Source organism: Notolabrus celidotus, chromosome 22 (genome assembly GCF_009762535.1).
Source record: "Notolabrus celidotus isolate fNotCel1 chromosome 22, fNotCel1.pri, whole genome shotgun sequence".
Lineage (NCBI taxonomy): Eukaryota > Metazoa > Chordata > Actinopteri > Labriformes > Labridae > Notolabrus > Notolabrus celidotus.
The window spans coordinates 14,493,016-14,504,048 of record NC_048293.1 but is presented as its reverse complement, the minus strand read 5'-3'; the positions used below and the strand labels follow the sequence as shown (position 1 = coordinate 14,504,048).

At 38.3% G+C, this 11,033-nt stretch overlaps 2 protein-coding genes across 7 annotated transcripts in view; one reads left to right on the top strand and one right to left on the bottom strand.

Annotated features, from left to right (window-relative positions):
• Positions 1–321: 321 nt before the first annotated feature.
• Positions 322–3,162, bottom strand: erg28 (ergosterol biosynthesis 28 homolog). Its single transcript, XM_034675733.1, has 5 exons — positions 3,030–3,162; positions 2,624–2,780; positions 1,320–1,410; positions 1,115–1,233; positions 322–1,025 (listed from the first exon to the last, which is right to left on the bottom strand). The coding sequence occupies exons 2-5, from the start codon at positions 2,754–2,756 to the stop codon at positions 937–939; spliced, it is 432 nt and encodes a 143-aa protein (XP_034531624.1). The 5' UTR covers positions 2,757–2,780; positions 3,030–3,162; the 3' UTR covers positions 322–936.
• Positions 3,163–4,992: 1,830 nt separating this feature from the next.
• Positions 4,993–11,033, top strand: part of ttll5 (tubulin tyrosine ligase-like family, member 5) — a 65,443-nt gene continuing 59,402 nt past the window's right edge. For 3 of the 6 annotated variants that reach the window (XR_004629607.1, XM_034674828.1, XM_034674827.1), the window contains exons 1-2: positions 5,002–5,101; positions 5,484–5,628. Coding sequence is in view for 5 of the 6 variants with exons in the window: in XM_034674828.1 (XP_034530719.1) it covers positions 5,570–5,628 (59 nt within the window). In the remaining variant the exon portion in view is untranslated. Of the gene's footprint in view, positions 5,102–5,480; positions 5,629–11,033 lie in introns of all 6 variants that reach the window. The other 3 variants (XM_034674825.1, XM_034674824.1, XM_034674826.1) reach the window with 3 other exon arrangements.

Genomic DNA, 11,033 nt, shown 5'->3' with positions numbered 1-11,033 from the left:
GTTTTTGCTGAATGACTTAAAAGCTTCACCTATGTATTTTTAGATATAATGAGCACAAAACAAGTAATTTTTCTGTCTTAAAAACTTTAAGTAGCACAATGTGTGCTAGTTAACTGCTTATACTCGATCATACACCAAATGAGATGAGCTCAGCGACAGAAGTAATGTTATAAAACATCTTGCTTCAACACAAATATAAGTGTTAAGCAGCACAGAGTAACACATATTTGTATATAATCCTGAATTAAACACATCTGCACTCCTAAGATTTTATGTCCTGTAACCTATTTTTCATAATAAAAAAACAAAACAAAAAAAATGTCATCAGTTTAAATTTTTTATAGGACAATTGTGCATCATTTCAAAGGGTGTACACACTTTCCCCAGCACAGATCAAACATGAAGAATAACAGCTGACTGATGTGTTTGTGTGTCTTTGTAATGAAGAGCGTAGTTTTATACTGTAAAGATGTCTGAGTTCTTAAAAAAATCATGAATAAAAATAAAGTAGAGGAAGTTTGTTTCTGTTTAAATACAACACTCAGCAACACCAAAGTCTTAACCACAAGTTTCAAAGTTTAAAAACAAAAATGGTATATTCATGAGCACAGACACTGGATGCACAGACAAGGATGAGTTTCATTTAACACTTACAATTCAGAACTTTATAAACAATATAGGCAAATGTTATTTACTGTAGTGTGCCGTGAGATTTAGTCAAACTTCATTTGACCGCAGCAGTACAAACTCAATTTAAAAAACGTTGGATACAGCTCAGATAGAGAGGTATCAAATCTTCAGATCGTTATGGGTCTTGAGAGTCTTTTTAAATCCACATCTGATGTTCTTCAAGGCAGAAAGCAGTGGGACGATGGGACCAGAGCGTCAGTCTCTGGTGGTCGTTGTAGAGGTATGTTCAATTGGCCAGAGCTTCATTCAGTTACGCTTCTTCTGTCTTGTCCCGACTTCCTCTTCTGACTCTGGTAAACACTGGTATCCAATCAGCATTCCTATGATGGAGAAGCCTACAGACACAGGAAAATATCAATATAGGTTTCTGAAACAATTCGCTAACACCTTTTCAAGCCTGACACTTCTTCATTTCCTCACTCACTTGCCACAATGAGAGGCGCCATGACCCCTATCGTCAGAGGGGCAGTTTTGTAGATGAATGCTTCAGACAGGAAGTGGCCCAACGCCAGCACAAACGTCCATAAAGTGATGTGATACAGCCTACAGGAGACGGAGTGACACAAAGTAAGAACACATGAACTCTGCCAACAGAAACAGAGAGAGGAAGAAGTGAGAGGCCATCTTACGTTCTGTTCTGGATATCGATGGCACAGGCGCAGCGTATGATCGATGACAGCAGCGTCCAAATACCAAACGTTCGAGCTTGGAGACCATTTACTGAGGATAAGGAAAAAAGGAAAGTGAGGAATGCAGGAGCAAAAGGAAAAGTTTGAAGGAGACCTGAGTCAGTACAATACAATATATTTTGTTTAGGGAAAAATAGTCACTTATACTGTCCACCAGAGAGCCAAAACATGTATTTTATTTAACCTTAAATTGGTTAAGTATCATATGTATAAAAATACAATTGAAGATATAGAAAAATTTTAATATAGTGTGCCCATTAAAAGACAATATTCAATCAGATTTTTTAAAACTCATACTTTTTTTTGATGGAAAACTTTCAGTATAGAATAACCCCAATACTGAAGATTGTATGTTTGATGCTATTTGCTCCTTGTAATCAACATGGTGTGTAAGCTCTCCTCTTAATGTGATATATACGCTTTCAAATTTTCAAGTGTATTTTCTCATAAATGTATGCATCTTTTTATTGCTTGACCAATGACCAATTTTTTAACACTTAACAGCATCATGTGTATTCCACGAGTTCCGGCAGAATTCGGTAAGAGAGCATTTAGTTTTGCTGTTCCTACTGCATGGACTACACTCCAGAAGGACTTCAAATTGTCAGATCTTATCTCCAGTAGCGGTTCTAGACCAATTTACTGGGGGGGCCAGGCTGGGGCCAAGGGTGTTGTCAGAGGGACACATTCAACCCTGACAAATGAGACTGAGAAGGGCGAGGACCGGCTGAGAACAAACTGGCAAAAAATCATTGCATCCCTATATACTAGACATACAGTATATACTACTGTGTACTATATCAAAATACAGACTGACAGCAGCTGTTTGGCTGTTTACACTCAACATGAGTCCCTTAGCGCTCCAAGAGACTGGAACCAAGTGCCACACGCATGTGTTCCGCCTGTAACATCGGCGCACGAAGCTTTTATTTATTGTAAGCTATAATATTTGTTTGGTGTGGAGTTGTGCTGCTGTTGAGTTGTGCTATTTATTCTGAGGTGTGCTGCGGACATCTTGGCTAGGTCGCCCTTGTGAAAGAGGTCTTGATCTCAATGGGTCTCATCTGGTTAAATACATGTTAAATAAATAAATAAATAAATAATTTATATATTATAAATTTATTATAAATATTATAATATTAGCCTATGCCCAGTAGTAAAGTCAAAACATGTGGGGGTTTGATATTTAATGATCCCCAGCTGTAATTCCCATTAAATGAACCAGTCAAGCCTGGTTTCCTCACCAAACTCAGGTGTGCCTGTGTAGAGCTTCTCTGACAGAAAGCTGTGATCTCTGAAACTCTGCACAGTGTTTCCCATCGCGATGACGGACACCATCACCAACCAGCTCCTCAAGACGTTCAGAAGGCGACTCATCTTTTTAGTGTTTGTGAGACGCACCTGTCAGAAAAGACAAAGTTATAGTGTGATCAGTTCAGGTCAGACAACTCCAGACTAAAGTATCGTGCAGGTAAATGTGTCTGTATCTGCTGCAGACAGAATGAAACACCTGATTTGCACATCAGAGGGAGGGTTTCAGCTAGAAAGGGAAAAAGCAATAATAACATAGCAGCTAACGTTGCTACCGCCTTGTTACTACTACCAACACGATGATTATGATAAAATAACATGAATATTGTGTATATTTACCTTACGGAGTCTAGACACTACAGTGTGGACATGCTAAAGAGACACAAATGGGATAAACTCAGTTCAAAGCAATTGAGTGGGACTCGGGCCAGTATGGCGTTATATTCACAATTGTAAATATGTCAATCTAGGACTGTGGCTTTGACCAATAACAGGGCTGAAGAGTGGCTCCATCGAATCATACCATTTACACGATTGGCTCCAGATGCTGCTTAAGTCCCGCCCACTTTCTTTGCCAGCCAATAGTATTGAAGAATCCGGTCACCTGTATGCTGTAAACTAGGCTGTATTCTAACAAAGAGTACATGTAGAGCAAGACAGTACTCTGTAATCACTTGTCACTCGTCTTTGTTGAATCTGCCACAATACAAGTTTAAAGGAAATATTAACTTAATGATTAAAGACATTATAAATTATTGTACTGGTAACTTTAAAGATAATTAGTAGCCACTTACAACATAGCTTACTGTTTATGTCCGGAGCTATTTCAGTTATACTGTTGTATATAATAGGCCTAATTATCATTTAAAAAATTTAAATTGTCCCTTCAAACTATCTTTGGAAATACTTTTGTCAATCCGGCACAACAAATCTTGAAGATGCTTCATGCTCTCCTTCCTCCCTACTTCCATCACTCTACTCAACAAACAATTTGCACTAACATAATAAGATAAGATAAGATAAGATAAGATATTACTTTATTGATACCCCGGGGGGGAAATTCAGTTGTTACGGCAAACCAGACATAAGTGCAATCAAGAAAGAAGTTTCAATAAGTAAAAATAAATAAATTAAGATAAGTAAAAATAAAAATAAAAATAGATAAATGAAGCTATAATGCTCTTGTATGGGTACTCTGCACTAATGTTAATATAATATTGCTTTTTACTGCCACACTGGCATCCTATTAGTATTTATTGTATTATTGGTATTTGTTGTGTCATTGGTATGCCACAGTGACATGGTTTTTATTTTTGACAGTGGGCATGTTATTGTATATTGGTATGATGAATGAATGTATTGATTGTGAGCAGCACTGCACTTTTGTCCACGACAAATATTCCCCTGGGGAAAATAAAGTTTATCCTATCTTATCTTATCTTTAAACAAGAGACTACCTTACATACTGTGTATTTTCACGTTTTCTCGTCAGGCAGTTTATCATAGACTTTCCAATCAAAAGAAACACATACATTCAACAAACATTTGCACTTTGTTTACATTGCATGAAGCTGGTAGGTTTATCCTTTACTTTTAGGCCCTAGTTGAATGTATTACACAAGTTTTGATGATCCTATAGCAAATATTTACCATACCAGCTTACTCTGACAACATAGAGTTTATATTATTTACCTGTGACGGTTATGCTGACAGCTGTCCCAGCTGGATGATGCAGTGCTAATTTTGGTCAGTTTTTTTTTTCAAAATTATAAACTCTCAATGAGGATGATGAACACAGATTACAACCAATTACAGTGCAAATAACAAAAAGGGAATCATGTAAGGAAAAGAAAACAAAATATTGCAAAACAACAAATAAGGTGCATCAGGGCTACTGAGTAAGTTAGGCATCCTAAAACAATATATAGCAGAGCAGAGGCACAAAAAGAGGCAATCAAAGTTCAGCATAGCAAATAGCTGATTGGTCAGTCTGTATATAGAAAACAGTTTTGGACGAGGGGACATTTCATTTCAAATTTCAGTTTGACAGTTATAATAGTGGGAAAAGATAAGAAAAATAATATTCACATACCTATATGTATACATACACATTTCAAATCAAAATAATACATTATGAGCAATGTCTAAATATATCTTGCTTGCAATTTTTCTTGTTTGTTTTTTTAGGGTCGAAAAAAATAACTTATAAAAATGTATGAAACCAAGAAAGGAGGGTTTATAATTTCAAAGTTTGGTCAGGTGGACGGGTAAATACTGGTCGCAAGTGCGCATGCTCTATCCTCTGTTGCTACTCAGTTGTTGTAGTTACCAGGAAGATTAACCGCGATGATCAACTGGCCCTGGTGATACCAGCTAGCTTGCTGGTTGTTAGCATGCTTTCGGATATAAAGGCAAGTCGACATTGTTGTGTGTTTATGATATGGATGTTAAATCTCCATTAAGCGGTTTCAAACTTAACAGACTTCACCTGGTTAGCTTCCCATATCTAATGTTACACTGAGGTCTCTTGCAGCTAGCGTTTGTTAGGCTGTCTGAATCTGAAGGGGTTAAATCTGAACGTCTTTTGTATCGTTACCTTAATTGACAGATACCGTTCATTTATAGACAATACCAAAACAGATAGCGCTTTTAACGAACTGCTAATGTCGTGCTAAATGTGAAGCAATGTTTCGAGACTTTAAGTAATGGGATTATAAACGCTACATTTCACATTCATATGCTGGCGTTATGTTGAACTGTGCTATCCATTGACTGTTGTTGTTGCTGCAGTAGAAGGTGGTAGGTGCCATGCTGGGAAAGCCTAGACAAGAGATCCCAGGGACATTTCACCGGGCAGCTCGTCCACTTTTACTGTGAAGATGCCAGCTGTGACCCGGGATAAGGAGGACTCTGAATCCTCCTCAGAGGACGAGCAAGAGTAAGTGTTTATACTGCAAGTTTGAAGCCCTTCAGAATACTTCATTTGTCTTCTGTACAAACACATACCACTGTCTGTGAGTTCTGACATTACTTCATCATGTATTACAACATGTCAAAGCTTAAGGAGTTAATACCCAATCCTCTTTCCTCTACAATATAATCACTGGCGGCTATTCTTCAAGTCATAGATCCACTTTAAAGAGGATTTGTACACATGTAAATAAACATGTGTATCACCCTGGAGTGACCTCATTGTTCATTATACTTTAGAACCACTACATCATCAATTATTGATAAAATCCTCAACCAGTATGCTCCTCCTTACCTCTTTTTGTAGTGTGTGCCTTTACACAACAGGTTCGCACCTTAGTTAAAAAAAATATATATATGCTTTATTTTGGAAAACAGGCATAGTTAGACAACACAGCTCAGTGAAACAGAAACAGTAGGTTATCTATACATCTTTGTTATAATAGTGGAAATACAGTCAGTTCATACAGTAATGGCTTATTAATCCCTCAATGCTACGTACACAGTCCATTTTTCCCAGTAATGCAAACACTTTTCTGTTATAAGGTTTAGTGAGTAAGTCATTCTCTTCATATTTTCAATACTAGACACAATTTCTATCCATTCAGTCTCTGTTGGAGGATTGGGTTGCAACCACTTTCGTGTCACGGCCTTTTTGCTGGCTGCTAATAAAATCTTAAGTATTTATCCTTAACTGAGAGGTGGGCTGCAATGTAACCCAGATAAATTGATGAGAATGAGCATTCAATTCCTGCTCCAAAAAGGTTTTGTAATGCTTTGATTACTCCCCCCCCCCCAATATGACTTGATTTTTGGGCAATTCCAAAATATATGAAAATGGTCTGCCAGCTGTTCTCCACACTTCCTCCAACACAGACCGTTTCAAACCTCAGCTGTTTGTATACATTTTGTTTTTGGGGGTTATAAAATACCTCATTACATTGCACCAACAGAAATCCCTCCAAAGACCCGAGCTGGTCGAGGTGGACTGCACAGAAAATACATTTAGCCAATCTTCCTCTGAAATAACATGTCCAGATTCTTTCTCCCACTTTAATCTAACCTCGTTGGTTGTGTGTGTCTTAGTGGATTGAATCCTTGAGTATAAAACTGAGACTAGCTTCCTTGTGCCCTTGCCTTTGTACATATCAACAAAGATATCAACAAGGTCAGAATCAGATTTCTCTAAAGGTTTAACCTCCTTACTGAAATAAGCTCTAATTTGCAGGTACCGAAAGAAGTCAACTTTTTTTTTTTTTTTTTTTAAAGTTATATTTTTGGCCTTTTTTGCCTTTATTATATAGTGCAGCTGAAGAGAGACAGGAAATGTGGGGAGTAGAGAGTGGGGGAAGACATGCAGGAAATGGTCAACCGGCCGGGAATCGAACCGGCGACCCCTGCAACGAGGACTGTAGCCTCTGTATGTGGGGCGCTTAGACCGCTAGGCCACCAGCGCCCCAGAAGTCAACTTTTTCTAGTCCATGTAAATCTGATTTTTTTTTAAAGCTGTCCAACTGACCGTTAGAGGATATTGAGCAGTAGGAAGTAATACCAGCCTTATACCAATGTTTAAACCTCCCGTCAGTCATTGCTGGTTTAAAGTCTGGGTCAAAAGCAATCCATCTTAGCTGTCTAGTTTGTCTCTGAAATGGTGCTGATCTGCATTCTTTAAACCAGGTTCTCAGAGAAACTTTTGTCCATTGATTTTAAAGAGTCAAAATGCTTCTCAAACTGCTTTTTATTTCCCAGTATGGATTGCAGTGGGATATCTAACTGTGATATTTCCAGGTCGTCGCACCTTAGTTTGTTTGTACAGGTGTCAAAGCAGTTTGTATCCCATGACATGCTTTACCTGCACACTGACGTAGCCGTCTGAATTAATGAGGTCACCCTCAGTGTCTGGTTCTTAACACACCGTCACTCCACGTGGTTTACTTAAAAAACAGCATGAAACAATGCTGAAAGCTGTTTTAATTTGCTCTCTTCTTCGCCTTCTGTGTTACTTGCCATAGTTTATTGAATGTGTAATGCTATATACACAAGATTACAGAAGATGCCAATAGCTCTTTTGAATAATTTATGCATAGATACATTCAGACAGACAAAATGATTCCTTCAGGTAGGTTTTATTTTGCATAATTGATGAGATTTTAACTGAAGAGGAGGAAAGGGCATCTAGATTATAACAGCAGTCAATCTATGTTATCTTGTATCTGCCAGCTAATTCTGTCTTAATCTATATTTAGTGTAACGTCACTGGGAGCCACTGGGCCTACTTTTGGGCTAATTTCCATCTCCTGAATTAGTTTGGATCACTAAGAAGTCTGGTTTGACCCTCAGGTGTCCAGTGCAGCGCTGAAGTGGCTGTTAAGCTTTGAAATGCTACCAGAGCTGTAAACATGAGATTATAATCAAAAGCACACCCTGTACATCCCATTACCAAACAGGCATCCCCTGCACTGGATTTCAGCTGCTTTTCAATATTTCTGCTAAACTCTGACTTATATATTACTTCACATGTTCATACTTCAGAAACACTTGGTGTTAGTTGTCAATAAGGTGATGAAGAAGTGTATGATGACAGACATCCCTACACAATGTCAGACCTTTGAGGTAGATAGCATTACAGGCTATCGCAGGAGATCCATACACACATAAATGGGAACATATGTAAGAGCTTTTACATGAAGTATGAGGGGTAATGAAAATAGGAAGGCTAACAGTCTTGGAATTACGAGGGGGGGAGCAGATTGTTACATTTTTGAGAAGCTGGATTCAGGGATTATTTTACACTTTCATATAAAGCTGCTGTGAGGAACTTTGGGTTTGTTTTGATTTTGGCATCCCCTGTGGACAAAGTTGTACATCCTATCTCTTGGCTGATTCATCCTGTGCTTGCCAAGGAAGTATTTTCTCACCCTGCTACTTTTTAACTGTCAAATATATCACTAATTGTGAATATCTGATGTTGAAAAATGCTAAAAAAAAAAAAAATGCTTCTGCTTCAGTGTGCTGTCAATCATCTGGTCTGACACGTACCCCATTGCAGCAGTCAATTAAAGACATTAAAATAATAATGGCACATTTTTCCGTACTGTTGCTGATCACTCTCTTTTCCTTTGTAGCATCACTATCAATTTCAGTCTGTTTCAAAATCAGTTAAAAACTCCTCACGGGGACTTTAAAATGGATTTAAATGATAATATAGTCAAGAGCTGGAACTCTGAGACAATCAACCAAGTGAATTGATGTTGTAAAGGCAATGATTTGGGCAAAATTCAGCCTTTTCATTCAACTAACTATTCCCTTTTTTATTATGAAATGTTGCTTTTTCCACAGTCATGAATGGAAGGTTACAATAATAAAAATGTTCTTCCACCTGGAAAGCATCTGTGGGTACTTAGAAAAGCAATAAATAAGTCTTAGCAATTATTATTATTATTGTCAAAACATTTTTATGAAAATCCTTTAAATCTCAGGGTCGGGTTTGTAACAAGCGGCAACTTCTGGGTGCGAGAATTGAAGCCAATGCCGAAGTGTGTGCAGTTCATCAAGTGTCCGCTGGCTCCGGAAGTACCGAAAAACCACACACACACACAAACTCAATAAAGATGATCTTTACAGCAGAAATAAACATGTTTACAGCCTGGTACAAAAAAACAAGTGTAGTCTTGATAGCTCATTTCTCGATCAGCACGCACTGTTCGGAGGGTGAATTTATCATAACGTGTCAATTTGGAAGATATGAAGTTACAAGTTTTCCATTATGAGAGGCGCAGCTGACTTGACTGATAGGTGGGAACACTGTAGCTGTTGGCTAGGAGGTTCAAAGCCCGCCTCTTTACGTCACACTAGATCAGGGGTGTCAAACTCATTTCAGTTAAGGGGCCACACAGCCCAAGTTGATCTGAAGTGGGCCGGACCAGTAAAATCATAACATAATAACCTATAAATAACGACAACTTTACATTTTTCCCTTTGTTTTAGTGCAAAATAGTACAAGTATGTGCTGAAAATGTAATCAACTATCTTTCTACAAAAACAGTTCTCCATGATGAGTCTCATAGTGGGGCAGAACATTTTACTCTTTAAGCACTGAAACCTGCTGCAAACACACCAAACAAGTTATCAATTCACCTGACACAGAGTGTAATGTTTACTGCAAAAGAACAGAGAGATTATAATAATGAAGAAGGTAAAGTTGGCTATCCTGGACCCCTCAGCTCCGAAAGGAACTGTTTGCTTGCTGGACAGTGTTGTATGCAGGGGTGTTGTGCTAGTGTTAGTAGTTAGTGGATCATCTTATAGTGCTCTAAAAAGACTTAATGAATCTCAACCGGATTATGCAAACAGCAAGTAATTTATTTTCTCACTTTGAGAAAAAAGTCCCGGGAAAAAGTGCTGTTCAGGTGCGCTCCATCAGCACTATGTTGTATGCGACCCTCAGAGGAAAAATTTAAAATAGTAGTTACTTTTATTGAAAATTTGCAGTTAATGTCTAATCTGTAATTTTTTCACTTTGCAAAGTCGTTCCGTGGGCCGGATTGCAACCTCTGGCGGGCCGGTTTTGGCCCGCGGGCCGCATGTTTGACACCCCTGCACTAGATCAACAGCAGTTAGGTTAAATTCAGCATTTCAAATATGGCTTCTGCCGACAATTGGCTTCAAAACAGCGCTTCAGAAACAGATGGGTGACGTCACAGATACTACATCCATTACTTACACAGTCTATGATTTGTAACCAACGCCCTACGACCTCTTTAAGACGGTTCTGGCATGGTGTCCTTTAACCAAAGTTCAATATTTGTATTAAAACAATCATTTGTTTTTGTCTTCCTCACTTCAGTCATTTCAATGAGTTATAAAAAGAACTCTTCCATTCAGCCTGTCATACTTTGCAATAATATTACTGTCCTGACAATTATTTTCCCTTTTGTCATAAATACATAAAACCCTATTAATGTGTAGCATCTTTATGTTGTTTTATATTCAACTTAACCTACAGGCTGAAATATTAAGAAAGTGTGTCAGGGTGTGCCCCAAAACCAGTACAGAGGAAAGATATCTGTCTGTCATACTTGAATACCTAAGCTAGGGGCAGCAATTGTTTACATGCTTCTCCTCCTTATCACAACAGCCCATGCCTGATTGAGCTCTATTCCATCATCATGCTACCTTATCGTATTTTTAGCTCCTGATAAGCAGGCTGTGTCTGGTACTATCTGATAGTCTGCAGGTTTACAAGGGTGTTTGTTAGCACAGCACATGGGTTTGTTATTGCCCAGAACCTCCTGAAACTGTGTGTGGTTCTGTCTGTATCTGTCCGTCTGAAACAAACACCATCTCAGGATACATTCCCCCAGCATTAGGTCA

Excerpts from the sequence above, each read along its gene's own strand:
- erg28 (XM_034675733.1), bottom strand. The coding sequence starts at position 2,756 with ATGAGTCGCCTTCTGAACGTCTTGAGGAGCTGGTTGGTGATGGTGTCC. Across the intron at positions 1,411-2,623 it reads CACAGGCACACCTGAGTTTG|TAAATGGTCTCCAAGCTCGA; the intron begins GTGAGGAAACCA and ends CCTTATCCTCAG. Across the intron at positions 1,234-1,319 it reads ATCGATATCCAGAACAGAAC|GCTGTATCACATCACTTTAT; the intron begins GTAAGATGGCCT and ends CGTCTCCTGTAG.